Source organism: Chinchilla lanigera, unplaced genomic scaffold (genome assembly GCF_000276665.1).
Source record: "Chinchilla lanigera isolate Chin_1 unplaced genomic scaffold, ChiLan1.0 scaffold00034, whole genome shotgun sequence".
Taxonomy (NCBI): Eukaryota; Metazoa; Chordata; class Mammalia; order Rodentia; family Chinchillidae; genus Chinchilla; species Chinchilla lanigera.
The window spans coordinates 12,715,510-12,742,304 of record NW_004955435.1 but is presented as its reverse complement, the minus strand read 5'-3'; the positions used below and the strand labels follow the sequence as shown (position 1 = coordinate 12,742,304).

The 26,795-nt window shown below is 45.7% G+C and overlaps 2 protein-coding genes and 1 long non-coding RNA gene across 11 annotated transcripts in view; 2 read left to right on the top strand and 1 right to left on the bottom strand.

Annotated features, from left to right (window-relative positions):
• Nucleotides 1-16,353, top strand: part of Sort1 (sortilin 1) — a gene marked incomplete in the record, with an annotated part of 93,329 nt that extends 76,976 nt beyond the window's left edge. Inside the window, 9 exon segments of one of the 2 annotated variants that reach the window (XM_013516443.1) lie at nt 550-718; nt 1,266-1,456; nt 3,547-3,736; nt 7,645-7,761; nt 9,562-9,670; nt 10,600-10,698; nt 11,221-11,327; nt 11,578-11,692; nt 12,021-16,353. In XM_013516443.1, the coding sequence (XP_013371897.1) occupies nt 550-718; nt 1,266-1,456; nt 3,547-3,736; nt 7,645-7,761; nt 9,562-9,670; nt 10,600-10,698; nt 11,221-11,327; nt 11,578-11,692; nt 12,021-12,035 (1,112 nt within the window). 2 annotated transcript variants of the gene reach the window in all.
• On the bottom strand, nt 8,286-25,371 carry LOC102026346. 4 transcript variants are annotated; one of them, XR_001234862.1, is made up of 4 exons: nt 24,892-25,371; nt 23,648-23,748; nt 20,347-20,508; nt 13,002-16,978 (listed from the first exon to the last, which is right to left on the bottom strand). It is a non-coding gene; the product is annotated as an uncharacterized LOC102026346 (long non-coding RNA). The 4 variants fall into 4 exon arrangements; XR_001234863.1 differs by having other exon boundaries at nt 25,221-25,371; XR_261681.2 differs by lacking the exon at nt 23,648-23,748 and having other exon boundaries at nt 25,221-25,371.
• Nucleotides 16,985-26,795, top strand: part of Mybphl (myosin binding protein H-like) — a 19,854-nt gene continuing 10,043 nt past the window's right edge. For all 5 annotated transcript variants that reach the window (XR_001234861.1, XR_261682.2, XM_005388861.2 and 2 more), the window contains exon 1: nt 16,985-19,128. Coding sequence is in view for 3 of the 5 variants with exons in the window: in XM_005388861.2 (XP_005388918.1) it covers nt 18,984-19,128 (145 nt within the window). In the remaining 2 variants the exon portion in view is untranslated. The remainder of the gene's footprint in view (nt 19,129-26,795) is intronic.

Sequence of the window (26,795 nt, the reverse complement as noted above, 5' to 3'; positions counted from 1 at the left end):
TGGTAGAATGTCTTGCATTATAACAATGCTTTGAGATTTTCATAGAGTCCCATCTGAGAGTACAACATGACTTCTCCTCTTCCAATTTTTGGTGGCCCTTTTGTCTGCTGCAAGAGGCCTGATGGGGAAATACACAGAAAGTCATTCAAAATTACCATCTTTCCAGGCGTGGTGGCACACACATCTGTAATCCCAGCACTCAGGAGGTTGAGACAGGAGGATCTCCAGAAGTTCAAGGCCAACCTAGGCTACGTAGTGAGTTCAGTACCAGCCTGAACTGTGCAGTGAGACCCTGCCAAAACAAAACAAACAAACAGACAAAAAGCTAGGTGTGGTAGCACACACCTATAATCTCAGCACTGAGAGGCTGAGGCAGGAGGATTACCATGAGTTCAAAATGAGCCTGGGATACATAGTGAGTTCAAGGCCAGCCTGGACTACTAGCGAGATCCTGTCTCAAAAAAATAAAAAATTATCCTTTTGTCTCAAAAAAATAAAAAATTATCCTCCTGTGTTTCACTGCTGATGAGATGGTGGATTATGTTGCAGGTAGTGTGGGGGATGCCATCTCAGTGATGGTGCCAGATGTCTACATCTCAGATGATGGGGGTTACTCCTGGATGAAGATGCTGGAAGGACCCCACTATTACACCATCCTGGATTCTGGAGGCATCATTGTGGCCATCGAGCACAGCAGCCATCCTATCAATGTGATTAAGTATGCATGAGCTCCGCTCCACACACAGTATCTGCGTAGAGGGCACTGTGGGGATGTTCTTCAGCTTATTGAGGGAAGAAATCACAGGCCCTGATTCAGATTTTGCATTCTCCAAAGCTGTAGGAAACATTCTAGAAGGGATTGTATTACAGAGCAACTCAGATTAAATGGCATTGGTATTTCTTCTAACACAGTTTATCATTTTTAAAAATTCTCAGCACAAAAATGTTACAGAACTATTGAAGCACTGTGGATTGGAAATGACTTCCTAAATACAGGTTTTTATAGGATAATTTGATTTCTGTTAATTCAGAAGCCCATTCTCACATGAGTCAGTGCCCTTTCCTTTCAGTACCTTCTCAGAATGAATCCTTTTCCCAGCACTGTTAGTCATAGGCATTAAAAATGAAAGAAGTTGTCAGCCATTGCTTAAGCCATCACCTAAATCTGAGGTTTTTCTATGAAGACCAAACAACCAGAGTGTTTTTGTGATATCCCCAGCACTTGTTGGTCCTCTGTTAAGATCTTTCTCTGATTGATGTTTCAGATTCTCCACAGACGAAGGTCAATGCTGGCAAACCTACATGTTCACCAGGGAGCCCATCTATTTCACTGGCCTAGCTTCAGAGCCTGGAGCTAGGTCCATGAACATCAGCATTTGGGGGTTCACAGAATCTTTCCTGACCCGCCAGTGGGTCTCCTACACCATTGATTTTAAAGATATCCTTGAAAGGAACTGTGAGTATCTCCTTCGACATCTCTACGAGAACTTTTCCTAAATAATAAATTCAGTTTATTTTTTTTAGCTAGGATAAGCAAATGCATATGCATGTAAAAGGAAATTAGAGGTTATTCCATGTAAGTAGTCAAGCAATGGAATGATATCAAAAAGCAGTTTTCTTCACTGTTCAAGAGAAAAAAGGGGGGCTGGGGATTTAGCTCAGTGGCAAAAGCGCCTGCCTGGCAAGTGCAAGGTCATGAGTTCGGTTCCCGGTACCGGAGAAAAACCAAAAAAAAAAAAAAAAAAAAAAAAAAAAGAGAAAAAAGGGCACATACGTAATTTAAACTATTGTGTCAACTATATAATAAAAGCAAAAAGAAAAGTGAAATGCATTTTAGTGATAGAATTATCTTATGTCCAAAACATTATCCTTTTAATATTAAATATTCATATTAGAAATATTAAAATTTATTGAATTTTTTACATTTTTTCCTTTTTTTTTTCTATAAAACAAGAATCAAACTCAGGACCTCACACTTACCAGGCAGGCACCATGCCACTGAGCTATACTCCTGGCCATTTTTGCCTTCTAAGTCTTTGAAATCTGGTACACATGTCGGTACTAACACAGGAATTCTCAGTTTCGACCAGCCACATGTGATTAGGATGCTGTATCAAACACTGTAACGTTGCATTCACTTTTTATGAGACTTTTTTCCCAGTTTATAATAGTGCATGTGTGTGCTTGTCTACAATTTTTTCATGACATTTCAGGAGTCTTCACCCTGATTAGTCAAATATGCTGAAACTGTAAAGAGGAAACTTCAGAGGAAAGTGTTTGCAAGAGTATCTAGTTGTATAACTTCTCAACATGTTGAAATAAAGAAATTATCATGCAAAAGACTTTTGGCTTCAATTCAGTCACAAGTGAGGCTCTAGAATGACCATCAAGCAGGCATGAAGCCCACACTAACCTCCTCCAAGTTCTGTGAGTTTGCACTAAAAGATACCATAAAGGCCTGGAAAATGGCTTTAGAAAAAAATTGATAACGTGTAGGACACAGGGTTCCCAAGTGTCACAGGCAAACCGAGACCTAGTGCCAAAGATGTTGGCATTATACTGAGAAATATGAAAGACAAAAGGAAACAGTAGAAAAAAAAGTAACCTATACTGCCATGTTGGTGTAACACAATCCAAGACTTAAAAGTTTCAAGACATTTTAGTTGAATTTTGATCCTGCTAGACATTTTTGTGAGTCTATTCCCTCAGGATGTTAATTCATTAGCTCCTGAGGAAGCAGAACTCCTCCTTTGGACTTTCCCTTTCTATAAGATGTTTAAATTTAAGACCTGAAGGCTTCTGTCATCTAAATTCATTAGATAAGCTGTAAAGGAGCTGGCTTATGAGTTTCACCCTCAACAGCCAGTTCTACGTAGCACTGAAGTTCAGCATCATTAAGAGATTTGCAGAGCACCTGTTCTCCAACAGGCTTGTGCTGGTCTTCATATCCTGAAGGATAAAACCTAATCCGTGGTCTTTAGGTCATAGTCTTTGAGTTATTTGTGCAGGAGTAGATGATGTGATTTTCTGAGCCAGAAATTACTGTCATCAACAATCCACATTTGAGAGCCGGTTGACTAGAGCTAGAATTCTAGAAAGATGCTGTTTTCACTGCTAATTCAAGCAAACTAACACGTGGTGAAATTGAACCTGTACTCTTACATCGTTAGTATCTGATCCTAAGCAAAGAGCCCCTGGAGTGGAAATATCTGGTTTCTCACCTCTGAAAGCAAGACATGAGCAAGACACAGCGGCTTCTCAGTTTGGAGGGAACTCTAGAACTTTCCTATGTAGCGTCCCACTTCAAAACAAGTCAGGTTCTTTCCTGATCCTTGAATGGATGGTGAGAGGGAAAGAGCCAACTTTTCGCATAAAGAAATGCAATTGCTAGTAGGCTGTAGACTAATGTAATTTTGTTGGCAGTTCCAAACAGCCGTGGCTTGCGTCAGGCTGTCTTCCTGCTCCTCATTCTTCCTGTAGCCTGGCACTGCGTTCTGTGATTGGGCTCTGTTGTACAGCTTCCTGAACCATCTATCTGTCCTTTAGGTGAAGAAAAGGACTATACCATATGGCTGGCACACTCCACAGACCCTGGAGATTATGAAGATGGCTGCATTCTGGGCTATAGGGAACAGTACCTACGACTACGGAAGTCATCTGTCTGTCAGAATGGTCGAGACTATGTTGTAACCAAGCAGCCGTCCATCTGTCCCTGTTCCCTGGAGGACTTTCTCTGGTATCTACACTCCTCATCCCTCTGTCAGTCCCTGCCCCATATGGGAAGAGATGAAAACAGTTGTCACACAGTGCTAAAATACTGAAATCCCTTTCCCCAAGAGTGGAGAACCACTACTTCTTACCCAGAGAACTGAGGCCCCGAGAAAGGGAATAGTTATGAATAATTAGAGAGGGAACAGTTGTGAATAATTAGGCAAATCGTATAATCTTCCTGGATAATCATTAGGCAGAATGAGCAACCAACCCCATTATCTTCTGATAGTGGTGAAAGAAAAGAATCTATAAAAAAATGAAGAGAATAAAGCAGTAACATCTATAACCAATGACAAGACAAGAACCCCAAGGAAAGTAGTGCTGACACAAAAGGGAAATTAATTTTAGAGGGCAGCTTGATGGTTTGAGTATGAGGTTTCTGTTCCTCTGCTAGGCTGAAGGCAGCGAGATGGTTATTTGGTCCTGAGACTAGAGGCAACATCAGAATGTTTGCAGCCTGTATGTCCTTTTGAGATGTATAGGCAGTCAGGGTGGACTCCCTGGAGTTCAGAGCCAGCTTGGTGGGCAGAGGATTAGATTATATAAAAGGCTAGGAAGTCCCTGAGGTAATTTTAGGGGAAATAGGAGGGACTGCTTCACATCACAGATAATAATTCTGTGGAGTTTGCTCCGTACAGTAGATACTAACAGAAGTGAAAGTGTATCTTAAAGGGTTTGGACAAAAAGGCAAGCAGGTAGCAGCCAGGTCTTCCCTCATGGCGCAGCCCTGAACTGCAGGTGACAGCGGAAGGCAGGTCTGAGAGGCACGCGTCTCACCCTGTGGGGCCATTCCTGTGCAGCTCACATCTGTATGTAGACTAGTCAAGGTTCCTTTCTTCTCGTTTGCACCAGAAAAACATCATTCACATCTCCTTGGAGTCACTGTAGGGCTGCAGTTACCAGTGCAGAGCTTGGGATGATAAACCTGTACAAGTCTGAAAGTTTCTATCCTGTCCTTGACTCCAGATACACTGGATCTTTCCCTGAACATCTCCATTTTCCAAGGGTTCTATGACTCTTCAGAGCTCCAGCCACTGTGCCAGGCTTTTCCTCTGGCTGGAAGTCTGACCACATTCTCCATAGGACCTCACACCTGCTAAGCCTCTCCTTCTGAGCTCCCCAAAAGCGCTTCTACATCAGCACTTACTATGTTTTAATGATGATTTATAGGTTTGGCTTCACAATTAAACCCAAACTCTAGAGCCAGGTGTGGTTGCGCACACCTGTAATCCCAGCACTCGGGAGGCTGAGGCAGAAGGATCACTGTGAGTTCGAGGCCAGCCTGAACTGCACAGCAAAACCCTGTCTTGAAAAGGCAAACTTAAATAAATAAAAATAAGCCCAAGCTCCTTGAGAGTGTACAGTTTTACATATGATAATATAACACAGTGCTAATGACAGCAGCCAACATTATTGAGCACTAACCCTGTAGTTGGCACTGTCCTAAACAATCTGCATTTGAACTTAGAACAGAAAAAGATTGTGACTGACTGGTCTGGGAGAAGTGGCAGCGCTGGGATACCTAAAATTCTTACATGAAATTTCTCCCTGCTGTTAGAGGGGTGATGTTTTTGCATCTTTTTCTCTCCTTGCCTTCTCCCCTAAAAATCCTTAAATTACAAGTGGCATCTGTATAGCCCCCATACATTCATTCAGCACCTGCTCTGCGCAGTGCAATGCAAACTAACAGAAGATTTGCTGGAGACTTCTGGATAAAGTGCACATAAATTATGACATAAAACAAAGGGAATAATTGCTCCGCAGGTTTAGAGAAGGGAGAAAAGGTTCTATCTAGAGCTGAAAAGAGGCTGGTCACAGAAGGCTTAGTTCAGGAGGTGACATTTTGAGCTGAGTATTGATGACTGGTAGGATTCCTGTGCATATCAGGGGAGAAAGTGGGTCATAAAAGCCAGTGGACCACTGTGAGCGTGGACACACAGTAGCACAGGAGCGGTGCCAGATGATAGGTTGTGAGAAGTCAGAGTCTTGGTACAGAAGTACAAGAGGGTAGCTAGAGGATGCCAAGGCTAAATTTTCCACTTAGATGGTAGAAGGAAGGTAGTAGAGGGGACAGACACATGGAAATGATGAGGAGGGACTGGTGCAGGGAAGAAAACATGCTGTGTTTTGATCATTTTATTCCTTTGAGATTCTGCAGCATATTTAGATGGTGACTTCCAGTAGCCATTTGGAAATACAGGATTAAGGCCCAAGAGAGGTGAAACATGTAAGTTTTAGTAGTGAATGCAAAGCGTTGTGTTCACTAAGGGTGAGGAGGTTCAGAGAAAATAAAAGTGAATTATAGAGCCCTGTCAAAGTCTACATGTATGGGTAGGGAGCCAGAAATGCAGCCATTGTCACAAAAACATCTGGAAGGAATGTTTGCCACCACCAAGGTGGATAGGGTGTGTTGGATGAAGCAGCAGGTGGCAGAGGTGGGTAGTACCAGGGAGGGCTCCTCTGGGTTTGGTGTCTAGCAAACTTCGGCGTTCCTTTTCAAGGTTCCAGAGGGGTTGAGGGCAAAATACATGGAATATAAAGTAAATGAGTAAAACGGGGCAGGAAATATTCTTCTAAGAAATTGGGCCAGTAAAGAGGGGGACAGTGATGCACATTTGTAATCCCAGCTACTTGGGATGCGGGGGCAGAAGGATTAGCAAGTTCGAGGTTAGCTTGAACAACTTAGCAAGACTGTATTCAAAAAAATTTTGGAAAGGAAGGAAGGGGTCTGGAGGAGTAGTTCAGTGGTAGCCTGCTTGCCTAGCAGGTGCAGAGCCCTGGCTTCAATCCCCAGTGCCACAAAAGAAGAAGAGAAGGAGGGAGAGAGAAAGGGGAAGGGAGAAGAGAGATAAAGAAAAAGCAAAGAAAAAAATTGGTCCATTAACGGGGAAAAAGATTAAGACAGTAATTTCTGGAGCAGAGATATACGTAGACTAAGGAGAAGCCACCAGGTGAATGGGAAAAGTCTCTCGTGCCGTCTGTGAAGCAAGGGCCCAGGGTTGGTGGCAAGAGCAGGACCAAGACTAAGGATGCTGGTGTAGGGATGTCAGCCTCAGAGTTCCTGTGGGGAAAGTGGAAAGCAGAGCAGTTGATAGGTACCAGGAAGGGATGAGATGGAGCGGAGGGCAACAGGGGATGTTGCCATTGGAGGCAAGGACTGGATAACAAGCTGAGAGACACAGAAGAGGGGAAGATAGAAACAGTCTGACATATACCCCCACAGGCAAAATACAGTTACATTTGGAAGTAAAGAGTTATTAAATCTCCTGAATTTAGGTATTCGTTATGCCCCTGCTTCTGTGACTATCTTTGTCTTAGTGATGGGCCTTCGCCCCACTGTGAGCTGCATTCAGTTCCTTCCCTGAGCCTGAGCTGTCTGCAGAGCCCCTGGTCCATATCCCCCTCCTACATGGCTGAATTAGTCAGCTTTCCTTCATCATAACAGATGCCTGAGTGATCAGCTTATAAGGGCAAAAGGTTTATAACGAGAAAGTCCACAATTGGTTGGGCCTGTTATTTTAGGCCTGTGGCAATGCAGCATTTCAAGGTGGGGTGTGTGGTAGAACAGAACTGCTTAAGTCATGGACAGAAAGCAAGAAAAGAGGGGCTGGGGGCTTCCCAATGACCCAAATACCTCCTGCTAGGCACCAACTCCCCCAATAATGTCATACTGGGGATCAAGGCTTGAACACATGGGCTTTGGGAGACCCAGATCCAAATTATAGTACGGTCCTTCTTCAGAGATGTCACAGACCTTCCTGAACTGCTGACAACTGTTAGTGAGCGTCTGCTGCCCCACACAACACGTTCATTGATAGTCATGCACTGTCCTTCAACAACTTTAGAAGTTACCTTATCTGTTGACTCTTGCAGTGATTTTGGCTACTTCCGTCCAGAAAATGACTCAAAGTGTGTGGAACAGCCAGAATTGAAAGGGCACGACCTAGAGTTTTGTCTGTACGGACGAGAAGAACACCTGACGACAAACGGGTGAGGTGGCCTTTCTGCTTTGTGGCAGATGACTCTTCATTGCTCAGGGAGAAGGATGCTTCTCTCCACGCAGAGAGCCAAGTAGTACTCAGAATACCCGCGAAAGCGCTACCTAGGAGAACCTTCTGTGGTGATGGGAATGTGCTGCGACCTGCTGTGTTCCATATGGTAACCACTAGCCACACAGAGCTGTGACACAAGTGCAGCTGAGGAATGGGATTTTTCATTTTAATTAATTTGGATTTAAATGGATGCCATATGGACAGTACAACTCCAGAGGAGCCTCATTGCCTCTCGGATAAATTTGCCGCACTGTCTCCGTTGTATACCATTTATTAATAAGCTTGCTGTGAGTCACAGCCTCTTGAGGTAGAAGGGGCAGACATGTCCCCAGCAGTTAGGAACAGAGGTGCTTAATGAACTCAATATATCTGTGGTCATTCCTCTAGGCCTTATAGATGACATGTTACCAAATCAGTTTTGCTTTGCTTACCATACACAGTGCCAACCGTTGCAACAAGGAGTTTTACAAAAGGGAGCGTTTATTCATGGGTTGTCCAAGTGTAGGGAGACAGGAGGACAAGTCTCCGATCTGCCTCCCTGACAGTATGGCTTGGGAAATTTACGGGATAAAGAAGCAGGGTAAATTAAGGCATGGGAAAAAGTGATTGGAAGTGAGGTAATCATTGATCTGCACGTGTGATCTTCATAGCTCTTTGTAGAATGCGTGTTCAGAAAATGGTGGTGATAGCATAATCTGAGGGTGGAGTTTGTGCCCATCCATCAAACTGTTACCCAGAAAAATATGTTACCCAAAAGGTCACCCATCCAACACCAGCCAAGACACAAGTGAACAGGCAGTGATTTCAACAAAAGTGCCCTTCAAGTCTCTGGAAAGTCCTGGGCAACCATTGTCATCGTGACCCATGCATCTGATGTGACATCTACGGCAACCCTAGTTGGAAACTAATCATATACTGCTCAGTTGTGTGACCTCCAAAATTAATTTCTAAAAGGAGACTAAAAGCGATTGCAGCTGGAGTGTTTGTTCAGGTTTTCCCTTGGTTACATAAGGAAGAAAAACTTTTCTGCAGTTCTCCAATCTTGTTTCCAGGAAGTAGGCAAGAGCCCAGTATATACCGTTGTATTCCTTTAGTAAACCAAGTTTTCTTCCTTCTCTCTGTGCTCTACCTTCCTTCCTGTCTTCCTCCCTTGCCTCCTTCCTTTCCACAGCTGAGTCATTTTATTATTGAAAGCTGGAAAAGTAAAAGAAAAACATTGGTATTCATATACATAAGCTCATAAAACAGAAGATTCATCATACATTTACTTTTTCATTTGACCTTCTAACAGATCTTCCACCAGATTGATTTTTGGCTGCTATATAAGGCGATCCTCCTTTGTCTGGATGAGCACTGATTTGTTGATGAACACCTCTCATTCCTTTATTAGTAGCAGGGCTTACGCCTAGTATTAATGCTGTTTCCTGTTTTGTTCTTTTGAGTTCAAGCCCACTACTGTGAAGGCAACACTAAAGGCAGATTTTGGTAGACTTTGAGACTGTTCGGGGCTCTGTGTGTTTTATGGTTTGCCAACATAAGGGCCTAAACCTCTTGCTGCAGCAGTTGTCAGTCCAGCTGCTGCCAGCATACTGGCCATGTCTTGGGCTTGGCCCCCCTGCCCCTGCCAGGAGTGCCGTGCAACCCAACCCAGAAGCAAGAGCCACCACTTGTACACCTTGATTGGAAAGCAACACTGCCGGCAAGTACAAAACCCGATAAGCAGATCTCTGACTTTCAGGTACCGGAAAATTCCAGGAGACAGATGCCAAGGTGGGGTGAATCCAGTTCGAGAAGTAAAAGACTTGAAAAAGAAATGCACAAGCAACTTTTTGAGTCCCAAAAAGCAGGTACATTAAAACAGGTCTAATTTTTAGATACAAGTGGGATTTCATATTCTACCAGGAAGAATCAGTTATAGCATCAAATGTTGTATTATTGATACAAAGTGGCCAGAGTACTTCTATCAGACTTCTCTTTGCACAAGAAACTGTTAGGGCAAAGGATAAGTCACATAACCCAATGATAAGCTCATTTTATTAAGAGACCTTTGGATTGGGGAAGAAATATCCTAGAAAGTTGTAAGCATCTTAGAAGCAGCGTTGTGGAAGTTTCTGAGTCTCCAAGTCATTTAGGAAAAAGACTCAAGAAGGCTGGCCGTGAGTGTGTGGTGTATGCATGTGCTGAAATATCACAGCACTCCCCATTCATGTGTACAATTATAACATGTTAACCAAAACCTTAAAAATAATTTTTAAAAAGAGAGGAGGTTGGCTGTAAAAGGGCCACAACCTGGAGTCCTGCACATGTGGAGAAAAGTGTTGGACAGTAGGTAGAGGGGAGCTTTGTGCTGAGTCCTGCCAGTGTATTCAGAATGAGAAGCTAAACTATGGTAATAATGGGCTGGTGTTGATTTAAAGGCAAGTTACGAGGCTGACTACAAATTGTGGTACTGAACTATCTGGTTGGGATCTGGAGATACGGTGAAGAGGAATCCTCTTGATACAGAGGCACTGGACCAGTAACAAGACGTGGGGAGACAAACCAGGGCCCCCTGCTCCTAATCTGTAATAGGAGAGGTTGAGCTGGACAGTCTGCAGTCGCCTGCCCTCTGCTGTTTTAAGGGATGAGAGACTGACAAAGGGTGGGTTAAGAAGGCAAGGGGAGAAGAGTGTGTGGGTGTGTGTATCTGTAAGGGGGACAAGTTCCCCCTGCTCTGCACCCCTGCCCTGGGCTCCTGGTGGCTGTCCTCAGAGTGTTTGTGTGTGTGATTGCACAGGACTCCCGCCCACAGGGACACAGCTTGTCCCAGAATCCAGCTCCGCCTCCTCTTGGACACATTGAAAACACACACTTCCTATCTCCCACCCAGAAGCAGGTAGGTTACACAAAAACCATGATATGAAAAGGCTTATTTGTAAACAAATCAAAACTTGAGTAAAAACATAAACCTTGGTGTCATAGGGTGGCCTGCCTAGAGAGCACCAACACAGCATCATCCAGACGATGATTTTGTTCTAGGTTCATTCAGCCCACTATTATCATAGTGTCCCTTTCCTGCTCTGCCCTGCAGCTCTAAGATTTGTAAACAAGGAACTGTCACGATCACCGTATGTCATTCATCCAGGCAGTCATCGAGGTTTCCAGCATAGCTTTGACATTGAAGCCTGTTTGTAGCCTTGAGCCAGTGGAGTTCAGATCCCCCTGCCTGCTGTGATCCTCTCCTAGTAATGCCGAGATGGTTCATCCTTGGGTGGGGTTGGAAAAGTAACATCATTAAGTGCCTCCAAGTGTAGATGGCTCAGAGAAAATAGGGGAATGAGCAGCCATTTTGAATGCAGTCCTAGGATTAGAATATGCATCCTAAAAGCTTTTATGTTTTATGTTTTGATTTATCAAGAGTTCCAAGTCAAACTCTGTTCCAATTATCCTGGCCATCGTGGGATTGATGCTGGTCACAGTTGTAGCAGGAGTGCTCATTGTGAAGAAATATGTCTGTGGTGGAAGGTAAGGAATGTGGAAGGGAGTCAGAGGTGCTAAATTCAAACCATGAAGTCTAGCACATAGAGTTGAGTCTGCCCTTGGCTAAAACTAGTAGTTGAAGTGATCTAAAAAATCAGGTCCAAATCTTGTCATAGCCTGTATTTTTCCACATGTTAACTGTGGGCTGTGATGCCTGTGTGTGACTCACCCATGAGTGTATAAATCGTGAGTATGTAAGAAACGCACCCTGCTTACCATGTGCTTCCATCCACAGGTTCCTAGTGCATCGATATTCTGTGCTGCAGCAGCACGCAGAGGCCGATGGTGTGGACACTCTGGACACAGCCTCCCATGCTAATAAGAGTGGTTATCATGATGACTCAGATGAGGTGAGACTGTTTCTTCTGGAGGTGTCCTCCAAAAATACAAAAAAGAAAGTGATTCTTCTACTCCCATCAAAACACAGCTGAGCCAGGTGTGGCACACGCCTGTGATCCCAGCACTTGGGAGGCTGAGGCAGGAGGATCACTGCAAGTTCAAGGCCAGCCTGGGCTACACAGCAAGACCCTATCTCAAAAAAACACAGTTGAGGCAAAGGAAGGCTTAATCCAGAAACAGCACCTTAATAATGTGGGATTTGGTCCAGAAACTAGATAATTACTTTCAAAATAGGAATATTTTAATCTATCAGTAATATGGCACATGTCTTTCTTTCAGGACCTCCTGGAATAGCTCTTCCGAGGAGCTGGGACCAGGCACAGAGAGTGGAACCGCCGTACCTCTTACACTCCCTGTGGCTCCAGTTTGGGGAAGTAAATTTCCCATTTCAAGGGACCCAGCTCTGTTTCTGCTGCTTCCATCAAAGCCAAAAGGACCTACACTAAAGAACTTCGGGGCGGGGTGGGAAACCCTCAACACTCTTCAAATTGGCTCTGAACAGGGGGAAATTTTAAATTCTTAACTTTATATTTCAAGTTCTGGTTTTTTTTGTTAAGTATAGGCTTTGGGTTTATTTGGGTTTTAGTTTGGGTTTTTGTTTTTGTTTTTGTTTTAAAGGAAATGAAATGGAATTCGAAGGGCTTGTTTCACTCACCTCACCCTTGCCTGTTCTGCGTGGCGCCCACCCCAGAGCACCTGCTGACTCCAGCATCCATTCAGTGTCCACGGTGCTGTCCTTGGGCTCTGCCTGCCACGTGAAGCAGCCACAGAGAGGAAGACAGAGGCTGCGGTGACTGGTACAGCCTGGCCAGCTCTTCTCCATCTGGGGACAGCCCTGCTCCAAGAACATTTTATACCAGCTCCTCACACAGATCCTGACGCTGCTTTTGTTTTCCCCCGAGGACCATAGACCACAGTGATTTTTCTTTTCCCCTGTTTAGGCAATACACTTGTTAATTGCCCTTTGGCAACCAACTTAACCATGTGCTTCCAAGATACTAAATCAGGAAACCCTACAGGACAATACTTTTAACTTGGGGCAGGCATAAGGGAGCAACAGAGAACTGACTAGATTTAGTACCTATTAAAGGCGAAGCTGGCCGCTACCGAGCCGGTTGAAGCTGGGCTCTGTGTGTGTGCCAGCAGCCTTGCTCAAGGACGGTGTGCAGGCTGGCCTGACGTCTGCCCGCTCCAGCGTCTCGGCTGGAGTTGGTCGGTGAGCGCACAGTGCAGCCCTGAGGCCTTGCTTCTGCAGTCTTCCGTCTTCCCTCGGCTCCTGTCATGTTGGCTCATGACTGAACCATTACAACGGCTGCTTGTTTGCCTCCTCCTGGGTTGCTGCTGCGCGTGCAGCCAGGACTAGAGATGTTTCCAGATTCATGGTTTTTTAAATCAGCATTTTATTACTAGGCACTTGTCCGCACCTCTGCTTTGCCAAGTCACTTGTTGGCATGAAACTTTTGGCTGAACCAGTTGAAAACACACTTCCGGTCTTGATGCTTGTTTGGTACATTGTGTTCGTATTTTAAACGGAAGGAAGTTTTCCATTTGACATGTTTCCAGATGAAATGAATTACAGAACGTAGTTGGGTGGATTTGGGGGTGGCCATGTAGTCATGGAAAGCCACAATAATTAGTTGTAATACAGCTCGAATGTTTGCTGCACAGGAATACAGTATGGTCCGTCTTTGGTTCACCATACCTTCTGTGCTGGTCACAGTTTCTCCCAGTAACTGGGAGACTCTTGATTGGTGCCATGTTGCTGCTAGTTCATCGTGTGGATAGAAAGTCAGTGGAAACTAAATGTGCCAAAATAACTTTTGTCAGAATGCGGGAGCAGATGGCTAAGTTCTCTCCTCCTCAAAATGGATGAACAGCAGCAGGAAAAGAGGGGGAGGAAGTGGATGGAGAATCTTAGAAACTTTAAAGCTGCAGTAAAATGAAATGAGTCAGGGAACTTCTGTTAGAAAATGAAGTTGGGGCAGTTTTTGTGAAGAGAATATTGGTGAGGGCTAGAGTGTACTAGCTTTAAGCTCATTCATTTTGCATGGTTTTCAATTTCTAAATCCAAAGATACATACGAGCTCACAAGTGATAAGTGTCAGCCTCTGTTCCACTCTGACCTCCTGCCCGAAGTGAATTTCATGCCCAGAAAAGACTTATCGACACCACATACCTTTCCTCCCAGCTTGTGCCCAGATGGGTGTGGATTAGGTGGCCAATATATGCTAATCCTTTTATTAGTTTTAAGATGTAGAAGGGTTAACATTCTTCTCTAAACAGATAAGATTAGAGCTCTTTGCTTATAATAATATCTTATATTTATATAGAGTTGACAATTTTCTCAGCACTTTCACGTGTATTGTGTCATTTGAGCGCCCAGTGTTCCCGTGAGGGACTCCAGGAACCAAACTTGAGTCAGTTGTGCGGGGTCCCTGTGTGTGGTGTGAGCAGTTCCGGGCGGCTGTCTCCAGAGCTCTGGAAAGTTGTTACGCAAGCCAGGGCCAAACGCTTGGAACAGAGCTTCTCCCTCAGAGGTGACTGGCTGTTCTTTAGGATAAGGGTCAGCAGCGTTGCTTTCAGAGCATTATTTAGCACCTTTGTGTTTTCTTTTTGAAAACAAAATTTTATTCTTCTGTTTTTCATGGCGGAAAACAAAATTAATGGTAACTTTGAATATGTCTTCCGGGACAGGCCCTCCCTTTGCGGGGGGGTCACTGCTGAACACAGGTGTGAGTCTCTGAGGATGGGTCCCCTTCGCCATCCTTTTGCTCCCGCCCTGAGCTGGTGGCTGTGTTGCTTTAGGACTGCCTGCTAGCCTGGCTCATTCCCTTTATTGGCTCGTTAGAGACTAAAACAGTCTGAATCCTTACAACTTCTAAAATAAAAAGATTTCTGGTTTGTCCTACTCAGGTTAGGAGCATCGTCCTTGACGTTAACACTTAGCATATCCTGCATAAACTCCCAGGCTTGGTAGCTGCAGAAGAGATTTCTGGATGTTTGAGCAATGGAATTTAGCATTGTTAGGTAGGGGGGACATAATCAGACAGTCCAAAGTGGTCTGAGTTCTTAAATCCAGAATCCTTCCTGTTGAAGGCCTAGCAGATTTTTTATTTTTCTTGAGACCAGGGACCAGAGTGGAAGGTGCCTAAGCTATGAATCTAGTGGCAACACTACTTAGAAAAGTGGAAGCCTTTGGAGAGTTGTGGTAGTTGTGGGGCTTAAGACGTGCAACAGTGTCACATGCCTGACCTGGGAATTGGCATCCGCCTCCAGATAGGATAGACTTCCAGTATGTATCTTTCTTATTCTTAGGTTTGTCTCTGGGTCTCGGCATGCATAAGCTGGCCTTTCATCCTTGACAGATTAGTAATATACTGGCCACCTCCAGCTCCTGCCCTAGACATATAAACTATAGCTGGACATCCCCTGGTCTTCATCATGATACTGGGATAGAGAGACAAGCACAGGGCCGTCTATACCAGCCCAGGGTGCCAGGGCTGGCCTGGCTTTCTAGGCAAACCATCTCAGTAGAGAGTCTCTTTTTAGGAGAGCTCTACCGAACCCCACCCCCACACACAGTACCTAACAGCTCGTCTGCTTATTGTCAGCACAGCCCTCTCATTTCCATGTTAAGCTAGGAAGTTTGGAAGTGCTAAAATAGGAGATGCACCTTTTCAACTTTCTACCGCCGCCTTTCCAACAGGAGAATTAACACGGATTTAAATGTCCTTTAAACAAAACCAAAGTTTAAGATTTGCCATGTGAAGTAGGGAATGGGAGGGCCAGAGACATCAGGTGCCAGACTTCTGTTCCATCTGCCACTGATTTACCCAGTGCAGGCAGCTCTAGAAGCAGTATCCTGCCCTAGCAGAGTCCAGCCCTGCCCTTAGGAAGGATAACTGAAACAGCAGGAGCACACTGAGTTCTTAGTTAATGTTGATAACAGTAAGAGTTAGAGCATTAATTTGAAGTTATCTTCAACAACTTGCTGTATGCATTTTTTCACACCAGTACATCCTTAAGCGTTCTTGTTTATATGGAATAACAAACTAATCTGTACCTTTATATATATATAGATATGTACATATATACATACATAAACTGTATAGTGTACATGTTAATGATTTATTGATACCCCCAAATCTTTAATGCAGTTCTCGTCCTCCGCATGCCTTCAGTTGTGGCTGGGTGACTTAATGTCCCCTGGTGGTTCTGCCCACCTCCTGTGTTTGAACCTCTGGGGAGGAGGGTTTGGGCCGCACTCTCTTATCCTCGTGCACAGAAATGCTCAGGGTCCCCATGTGCCTGTTGTTCATTCCTCTCTTGTCTCTTGTTCCCTTTCTGAGCATGTGGTCCCTCCCAAGTCATGAGACAGCTGCCTTCTTCCTATGAAAGTGTTAAGCAGTATTAAGATCATTACTGCATGTGTGCTGAAAACCCAAGTTTTCTGTTCCCTTGGGACAGAAAATTGCATGTAAGGTGAGATAATCAAGTTTCAGTGACCCATGTCAATTACACAGTAAAACCAGACCCCACAATGAAATCCCACAAAATGGAAATAAAACTCAAATTTCTTTAGCATTGTGTAAATAAATCTGGATGTGTTTAACTTTGTACTGGTAATTTTCTGTATATTTGCAATATTTGGGTTAGAAATAAAACAGACTGGACTTTGTTACTGGACCTACTGAGATGACTAAGCTATACTTTGTTAATATGACAGGTTTTCCAAGTTTCTAGCTTTGAAAAAGCAAAACCCAACAACCCACAAAGAAGCCATTTAAAGAGCCAGGACTGCGGATTTCTAGCATGAAAAGTATTAGGTAATTTGTGGTGAAAATGCTCCCCAAAAAGTGAATTTTTGCTCCATAAATTATCTGGCTTTCTTGTTCTTCGTTACCTTGTTCTTTATGCTCATATAGATCTTCCTCTCATGGCATTTATTCTCAACTCGAGAGACTCTCGCAGACCTGCCCACACACTTCCAGGCTTTCCCCTCTCGTGCTCCTCCTCAGTGCAGCCAGTATCTTTGCTCTCCTGAATTCTGCGTTCCTTGTGGCAGGTTTGACAGATGACAGCCTTAAAATTGAACCTTCACAGCTGTTAGTGAAGCCAGTCCCCTCTTGGATTTTTCTTGCTGCACTTACAGTCCCTCAAAGGACAGCAGCCTCCTTCTCTTGCAAGTGCCACTTCCTGCTGTTCTGGGCCAGTATTTCCATTCAGTGCTGCAGCACCTTGGTGCAGAGGTGACAAGGAAAAACCTTTGTTCTTGAGGAGGCCACCCTCTGATGGGAGGGTACCTACCCGGCAAGGTTACCTGCAACAGTTTCTGTTTAAAGAATTCTAACATAACATTCATAACCTTAGTTACAATGTTCAGAACCAACAGGCTGCTTTCTTAAAAGTGCAGGTTCCTCAATTCTACCCCAGACGTATTGAATTAAGACTTTCTAATGAGCAGACCAAAGAAATCTGCATCTTACCTTCCTTGCAACAAAGATCAAGACTGAAAGCCTCAGCCAATCCAATTTTCTCACCAAAACAGTCGAGTGTAGTATAAGGGGATCCCCTAATGTGACAGTGTCTCATACTTCTAGGGGATTTGGCTGGGTCAGAGGAGAAATAGGTCAAGAAGACGTTTACACTAGTTCTGGGAGGACGTAAGTCTAGCTTTTTACCAATCAAACCAGACCCAGAGATTAGTCTTCTCAGCTGCACTCTCCAGCTGTCCCAGGGCCTAACAAACAGGTTCCTGCCCCTGTAGTGTATCTATAGGTTGTCCTGGACCGAAGACCCTCTACAGATTACACAGGACTGAGAATCGGTCACTGCAAGGTAATAGCCAGGGCTTCAGGAATGCACCAACCACCCCAAGTTAGGAGCTAAAATAAGGAGCCATTCATTCCACAACACTGATTTTTCCCCCCAGGGAAAAAATGTGGGGGAGGGGAATATGGGAACTCTGTGTCCACTCGACTTTGCTGTGACCCTAAAACTGCTCTAAAAATAAAGTATATTTAAAAAAAAAAAATACAGAGGAGATGCCGACTTCTGGAGACAGGAAAGTGGGAGTATGACAGGAAGCGGAGTAGTTCGGATGGAGTATATGACGCGTGGAGCGAGGGCTGGGTACGCTGGGAAACCGTACAGGACCTTTAGTGCACAACCAGCTCCTCTTATGTGCTGGCCACCTTCCTGCATTTTATCATGATACAAACATGACATCAGTGTCCCTTGATCCACAGACCTGTGGCTCAGAGCCACCAACTGGTGACTGAGTGGTACAGCCAGAAGTGACAGGTCCCTCCGCAGAGCGCTCCTCCCTGCCTCCCTGCCTCCCACCTCATGCTGTATCTCAGGAAGGGAGATGCAGCTTTCAAAGGGGGAAATGGTGGCCTGACCTAAAAATAGCTTCTGTTATCACGCACTTTGTTGGCTACACTCTGCCGAGCACTTTATAGAGATTACCTCCTCTAATCCTCACCACAACCCTATGATTATTATTATCTCCATTTTAGAGATGAAAATACAGGCTTACAAGACCGAGGGCTGGGGATACAGCGCAGTAGTCTAGCACTTGCCTAGCGTGCTGCATTCCACCTCCAGCATGAGAGGGGAGAGACCGGTGTGTAGCGAGCCTCACAGGCAGGGGGTCACAAAGCCCTACAGAGTCTGGGTGGTCTTGACTGCAGAGTGCAGACTCCACCCACCACTGCAGGCCACTACCTTTGAGGGGGCGTGTTGCAAAGAATGGGCAGAGGAGCTGAGGCAGGTCCTGAAGGTCAAAGTAGACTTCTCTCAAGTGGGAGCAGCTAAAGGTGTGTCTGCGAATCAGCGGATCTTGGGACTTGAATGTCTTGCAGGATAAGCCAGAGGTCAGGAGCCGAGATGTCACCCAATCCTCGCAACAGAAGCCAGAGGTCCCTTTTGTATGGTCTGTGCTCAAGCTCTCTCCTCCCTCCCCGATGCTGCGAGGGGTGTCATCTCTCTCCCAAGATAACAGAGCCGCCTCATCCCTCCTCCTGTGGCTATTCTGGGCTCCTCTCTGATCCTCCTCTCTTCCCCTAACCCATACTTCACCCTTCTGCTGGGGGTAGGTAGGTGGAGAAAGGCCAGCCCACTTGCACAAGCCAGTGGCTGGGACCCCAGAGGCCAGTCTACATAGCAGGTGCTCAGCCCCTCCCTCGCCACCAACAGTGACAATCTTCTGCTGGAGCCCAGCCTCTGGGTTGGCCCAGCATGGAGTCAGCCACAACTCCGGAGGTGGCCTTAGGCTCCAAGCTGAAGGTGGAAGAAGCCAGCCCAGCCGGTGCTGAAGGACCCCAGGCTTCACCTCAGCAGAGGGTGTGTGGCCCTACTTCCCAGCTCCTGCCTCCTGTGGAAGGTGACTCTTGGCTGTGGGTGAGGGGCGGAGGCCAGCGGGGTGGGAGTTGTGGAGGACTTCCCTACTGCCCTACCTATGCCTCAGGTTTTACAAAGCTTAACTTGTTCATGGGGTCTGTACTTAGGATACAGGCTCATTCTCTGGAGACCCCAACCTATTCCTTGAATTCTTGCTGCCCAGGTGTCTTTGCTGTGTTTTAGCTAAGAGTCAGTGAATGGCGTTTGTGGTACTTTACGGTGACTAAAAATGATGTGTTTATATTTTTACCTTTAAAAGATGCGTGTCATGGGGCTGGGAAGACCTGCTATACTAATGACTAGTCAGGAAGGAAACAAAGGGTGAGATATGGGCTGTCTGCAGTAGGAGAAAGGGGACTCAAAAGCTGTTGGCACTGGGAAACTGTCAAGCAGCAGTGACACTCAGCTGCCCCCTGGGCGGTGTGCAGGCGTCAGGACCCACTCCAGCACCTCCACTGGCTCCCGTGGAAATCCTGGCCCCTCAGTGTTGGAGGACTGTGGAAGTGGCGCCCTTCTGGGACGAGCTAGATATCCCCTTCATGGTGGCCTGTCATGGTGGTCTCATTCTGAAGCCAGAAGGTGCTTGGTGCCTCTTCCAACCCCATGCTGCCCTGCTGCCACTCTCAGCCCTAATTGTCCTGGCCAGGGCCCCTTGTAGCTCACCTGAAAGCCCCTGGGAGCCAAGCCCAGGTAAGTCTCCTGCTGCACCTGACACAGCATACCAGGGAGAGAGAGGGCAGCCAGCTCTTCTCTCCTGTTTTATAATCTTCAGAAGCAGCCACAGGGCTTTATTAAATGTCTAATAGAGCCGCTGAAAGTCCCAGCTTTCAGCTGTTGAAGTTTTAAGTGTAAACCATGCAAAGACCACAAACAAGAGACCAATGGATTCCCAGGGTAGGAAGACACAGGAGAAAAAGAGAAGCTCCGGACTTCGAGGCTACAGTCTGGGTTCCACTCCCAGGGCTGCCTCTAGCAGCTCTGTGACCCCTTACAAATCAGTGAACTGCTCAGTCTCAATTTCCTTTCTGTAAAATAGCGCTTGGTAAACATCTACCTGGTAGGGTAGTTGAAAGGATAGCTGAGATAATGCAAAGTGCCTTGGAAGAGACTAAACCAAAACATGAATAGATAATATTCCCAAGTCAAGGGCAAAAGCCAAGAATTCTATCTCCAAATAGGGTGATGTGGAAAAGCTCACTACCTTTGGTCGTCTTAATAGAAGATATTGGGATTTCAGAAGTCACCAGGATGCCAAGGGGAGAGAGTCGGTAAAGTTCATCCTATCTGAAGAAGAGGTGGGAGGAACAGAAGTCACTGTGAACATATCCAGCGGAGGTGATTGAGGTAGAATATGTTTCTTCCTCTAAAATGAGCAGAGAATAGATTGTGGACAGAGAGGGAGTGAAACCAGGCCTGCTGACTCCCCACCTCTCTCTCCTGGGCTCCACAAAGCCCTGGGGGCAGGCGTTCATCTCACCCAGACCCTGCTCTCAGTCGCAGGGCATAACAGCGATGCAGGCAGCTGTCCTTGACAGCCCTGCCCGCCTGAAGCCCTCTGTAAACTACAGGCCTCAGGGCCCCTAGCCAGCGGCTCAACTGCGTGGTATCCCAGAGGTGACTGGCAAGGGCATTCTGACACTTTGATTGATTGACTGATTGATTTAGGTTTTTTGAGACAGGGTCTCGCTAGTGCTTCAGGCTGACCTTGAACTCACGATGTAGACCAGACCGGCTTCAAACCCGCAGCAATCCTCATGCCTCGACCTTCCCGGCTCTGGGGTTACAGGCCTGTGCCACCTTGCCCAGCACTTTGTAGAGTATGTGTGCATCTGTGAGCTTCTTGGAATTCAAGTCCTGGCTCAGTTCTGCCACTCCCTAAGCAAATCAATCCATCCTGTCTGGGCTCTTCATCTGTAAGCTGAGAGGCTGAACTAAATCTGTGTCTTACTCTTTTGATGGCTGTGAGCTGCTCAGAAAATGTGATGAAAACTGTAGACTCTCGCCCCAAGAAAAACACACCAAAAAAGTTCAGAGGGTTCACAGAGCCTCGATGTCCATCCAAAGATCCTTCAAGATGCCAGGCAATGTGAGATCGTGAGAACTTCACAAGATCAAAATAAACTGCCACCAGCCAACAAGAAGCATGCACTCGAGCAGGCCTGCTTACATCTCTAAACAAGTAGGTGGAAACCAGGTCTTTGTCTCGGCACTACACTGAGGCACTGTGTCCTGCTTGGCAGGGGCAGGGGGAGCTTCCAAAACAGTGAGAGGCTACATCCCTGGCATAGAGAAGCTGAGACCCTGAGACAGAACAGGGAGGGCCCAACTGCTAGTTTCATCAAAATTGCTTCCCTGACTCTCCACTACCTTCCAGTCTGAACTGTTCTGCCTCTTCCAGGCATACACAGGAAGCTGAATCTTGTGCCTGGGAGCAAGTTTTTCCTTTCTTCTTCCCTCCCTTTCCTTCCTTTCTTCCCTCTTTCTTCTTCCACAAATCCTTATTTTTGTACCTATTTTGTGCCAGGCAATGTTCTAGGTAGCAGTTACACAAATGTACAAACTAGGCAAAAATAAATATTCTACTGGAGAGAGACAATAAATAAACAAGTGAAAAGCATATCATATGGTGATAAATGCTATGCCAAAAATAACACAGGCAGGGGATAGAAAGTTGTGCAAGCTTGCTGTTTCAAATAGGACATCAGCGAAGGTCTCACTACTGTGGTGATATTTAAGCAGCAGTCTAACAGAGGTGAAGGAGCAATGCATAGGTGCAACGAGTGCAAAGGCCCTGAGGCAGAGGTGAACGTTATGGGTTGGAACCACTGTAGCTGGAGCCCAATAAGGGAAACAGTGTTAAGATTAGGGGCAGAGAGTTAACAGGACCACTGCGAAGATTTGGGTTGGACTCAGAGACAGATGGGCAACCAGTACAAAATTTCAAGTCCAGACTGATGTAATCAGGTACAGGTTTTAGGGATTTTTCTGGTTACTTGTTAAGAATATGGAGTAAGAGCTGGGGATATAGCTCAGTCACACAGCACTTGCCTGGCAAGCACAAGGTCCTAAGTTAGATTCCAGGTACAAAAAAAAAAAAAAAAAAAAAGACTATAGCGTAAGTAGTCTTGTATGCTAGTAAAATCATCAGAGAATGAGAAAGAGGGAGAAGATTGAGGGGTTTTAGAAGAGGAGGGTGTGCATCAGTCACGCGGAAGAACAGGACATGTAGGAACAGGACTTGGGAGGTCTAACGGACTTGGGAGGGTCCATTTGGAGGCAGCGTTCACTGCTGATGGCCATGCAGTTCAAGCGGGCACCCTTTGGTACGCCATGTGTGTCTGCATATGCAGGCCCTGAGTGGGAGGAAACTTTAAGCAGAGTTGGGTATTCCAGGAGGGTGCAACAAAGTGAAAGAGCACTGAGGGATTTGAGTACGCAAGAGAACATCACAATGACCATGGACTCTGAACTGGATGGCAGAAAATGATAACATGGGAGAAGTGCTAGATAAGAGGTGGAAAAAGAGGTAGGATCAAAGATCTCAATGGTGCTAAAAAAATTGCTGATGTTGCAGCATTAGAGGACATAGGCTAAGGGAATAGAGATTGCGTTAGGTGGGGTTGATGAAACAAATCTCAAAAACAGCAGATGTTTCTATCTTACTGTCAAAGATCTGAAACAAGCTCGCCTGTTTGGTGTCTAGTTCTCCATGCAGCAATTTAGGAACACAGACATTTTTCATGGGTAGCTCTGCCATTTCTAAGGGTCCTGAAAGCAGAAGGGGAGCGTAAAGTACTTACTCCATAGGGTCCTTAGCCCAGAAGTGATTCCCACCACTTCTACTCATTGTCCATTGCTAAGAACTAGTTTCCTAGTCTACAGCAGGGTGGCTAGGGAATGTGCCCAGCGGAGCAGCTACTGTACTTTCAAAGATAACTACTCTTTGGATGGGAGAAGATCGGGTTTGTGGATAGTCAGCTGATTCTATTATAAAGGTGGTGAGAGGGTGAGATGCTTACAATTCAGATCATAACTCTGAATTGATCAGAACTCTATACCTGCAGTTGCTGGTACAGAGAATGACCACGGGGTCCAGTGGCTAACAGGACAAAGGCAATGGCAGACCAGACTGTGAGAGGTCGTGCAGAGGTTGGAAAGACAGGCATTGAAATGACCAGGGATAATGACCACAGCAGGGTTGCAGACACAGGCAGTAAGCCAGGACTAAAACCAACAACCATGAAGGCAAGACTGTAATGGTGGGGCTTGCGGGCAGAGGTAGTAGAGTCTTTATCTCAGAGAAACGTTGCCTCTTTCTGTGCCTCTTATTTTTTCTGACCTTATTTTCATGAACTTTGAGGAGATGACATTCTTATCCGTCACAAAGTTCCTCTGAGAGCACCACGCTCCTTTCCCATACACTCATAAAGGCACATGTTTGTGTGTTTATACACACCCTCATACACACACACACACACACACAAACACGCATATACACACACCTCCAAGGTGTCTGACTTCCTTCTTCACGCCTCAGGCCACAGTCAGTAACATCAGTCTGAACGCCATGGCCCTCAGGGAGCTGAGGGAGGAAAGTTTCTGACTATGTGAAAAGAAATTATGAGAGGATATTACCAATTATTCACAATTCTTTCCCATGAGAATAGAATAATAAAATGCACATGAATTTCCCAGAATGAATTAGAGAAATTAGGAAGAACTTCCTAGTTAGGAGGAGTCAAGATCTTTGGACTTGAAATAATCTTTTTCTCTAAAAATTGTTGAGAAAGCATTAGACAGCATTCTTTCCAAGAGAAATAAAGTGTTGAGAGCAACACACCTCAGAAGTCAATGGCTCTCAAAAAACTTTTCAAAATGCCTTTTCCCCCAAGACTCTGTGGCGGCAGAAAACCAAACTGGGGTAGTCACAGACCTAGTCTGGGAAAACTGGAGCTCTGGGCTTTGGTCCACATCCCTCCTGGCGTCTGAGTGGGAGCAAGACCTTGGGTGTCAAGGGAAGCCATACCTCCCCAAGGTCAGGACAATTTACACCTACTCTGACTGAGGCTGTGTGGAAAGAGATGCCCAAGTGAGCCCTCGTATTAACATCCTGAGCGAAGGGTCAGATTGCTGCCCGGGTTAAGTTGGGAAGCGACTGGAGAGCTTGCTGCTGACCAGGCGTCTAGGGCTGCCAAATCTTCCGCACCTCAGGTATTCTGTGGCCTATGTCAGCCCCGAGCCCATCCTCTGCCTTCCCAGCTGCCTGGCTGCCTACCGAGGGCAGAACCTGCACCTACTCACCCTCTACAAGCTGGAACACGCAAGTAACACCAGTTCCATTGTCTTGCCAGGGAATCCCACTTGTAAAGGACCAGAATGGGAGTCCTCCAGGGGGCAACCCACTGCCTCCACTGCATCCTTCCTCCCCAGCCCTGCTCCAGCTGGGCTTCCCTTGAGGTCTCAAAGGCCCCTCTGAAAATCCCCCACATCCCTACCAGAGCTTATGTTCCACACAAGCTTATTCCATTCATTTTTCTCCTTAATTCAAGTGAAAGAATTTGCCAAAGTATTTTTCTTTTTTTTTTCCAGTACCGGGAATCGAACTCACGACCTTGTGCTTGCTGGGCGGGCGCTGCGCTGCTGAGCTAAATCTCCAGCCCTGCCAAAGTATTTTTCTAAGAAACAAAAGAAACACCAGGCGGAAACAAACATTCCCCACATGCACCTGTCCATAAAAGCGTAGTACCTCCTGGCGACTGGGCAGAGCGGGGCTCACGGGCACGTCTTTGGCCTGGGTGAAGGCTCAGATTCCTTCCTCAACTCAACCCCTTGCGGTCCTTGAGTCTAATGCTCTGCTTCCCTCCCTACCTCCTCCCTCCAGGTCACTGGAGTTCACATCAGAGCCCTGGCCCAGTGCCCAGCCATAGAAAGACAGGAGTGAGTGAGTAGACAGCCCAGAAAATGGGGCCTTCTGATACACAATGCTAGGTAAGGAGGCAAGCGTCCGGGTGCCAGGCAGCGCTTCACACCGAGGCAGGAGGTTCCCAGAAAGTCAGCCATCTAGCCATCTCTTACTCTGGGTGTTCACTTCAGTCCTCCACAGCTCTGCCAGTCCACTGGCGGCACAAGGAACAGCAGAGAGCCTTCTCCCCGGCCCTCTCTGCAGCGAATACAGAGGGTTATTTCCCCTCCCAACAGTGGGGAACCAAGCTCAACAGGACCAGGGTTTGACCCCCTGTCCAATCACAGTCCTCGTTTTTCAAACACTCCTTAACTCATATCCGCCTGTTTTCAACTCCTTGGTTGCTTGCCAAAATGGCCACAGGAGAGGAACACATCGCACAACACTTCCTCTGTTCTTCCCGCCCCGCCCCCAGCCACCAAAGTCAGCGAAGGACAAGCAGAGCAGGAGACTGCGCCGCCGGCGGCTCCTCGCGCTGTTCTGGTGGAGAACATTCACACCCTCAGCACACAGACCCTGAGGGATAGTCCAGCCCAGGTGAAAACAAAAGCCACACAGGAGAAAAGGAAACTAGAGAAATGAAATGGTACTGTATAGTTATATTCATTTTTTTAAAGTGTTATGGTTACATTTTAGATAACATTCATCATAGGGAATTTGTACCTGTACATAATATATCCTGCTTCTTTTTTTTCCTGTTCCCTGCCCCTCCTTTCATTCCCTTTTCTTATTTACAAAAGCTTTGTTTCCATTTCTTTTCTTCTTTTCTTTTTTCTTGTCCCTTCCTTCCTTTCCCCATCCCCTTTCCTTGTTTCCCTAATCATTTGAACATTTTCTTCTCATTTCCTAATATCTATTATAAATCTTGGAACTTATTTACACTTTCAGTTTCTCACATGAGAGGAACAACGCAGTGAGTCTGATTCATTTCACTTAAGAGTATGGTCTCAAGGTGCATCCATTTAGCTAGAAATGTATCAGATTTATCCTTCTTTATGGCAGAGTAGTGCTTCATTGTATAAAAAAAAACACATCTTCTTTATCCATTATTCAGTTGATGAGCATCTGGGTTGTTTCCAAGATTTAGCTATTACAAACTGTGCTGCTATAAGCATGGGTGTGCATATATTGTTGTGGTATGATATTTTTAATTCTTTCGGGCATATACCCAGAAGGGAATAGCTGAGTCAAATGGGGCCTCTAATCCTAGCTTTTTGAGGAATCTCCATACTGATTTCCATAGTGATTGCACCAGTCTTCACTCCCACCAACAGTGGAGAAGAGTTCCTTTTTCCTCACGGTCCTGCCAGCATTTGTTTTTGGTTGATTTCTTGATAATAGCCATTCTTTCTGGAGTGTGATAGAATCTTAGCAGCACAGTTTATAATACAATACTTCCTTCATTAGAATGCTTGCTAAGTATTTCTTTTTTTTTTTTTTTTTTGTCCTTTTGAGACATGATCTTGCTATGCAGTTCAGGCTGGCCTTGAGCTCACTTTGTAGCCCAGGCTGGTCTCGAACTCACAGCAATCCTCTGGCCTCAGCCTTCTGAATGCTGGGATTACAGGCATACACCACCACGCCCCACATTCATTTTTTTGAATGCTATTATGAAAGTGCTATTTCCCTAATTTCTCTCTCAATGAGTTTGTTATTCATGTACAGGAAGACTATTGATTTTTTTTTTT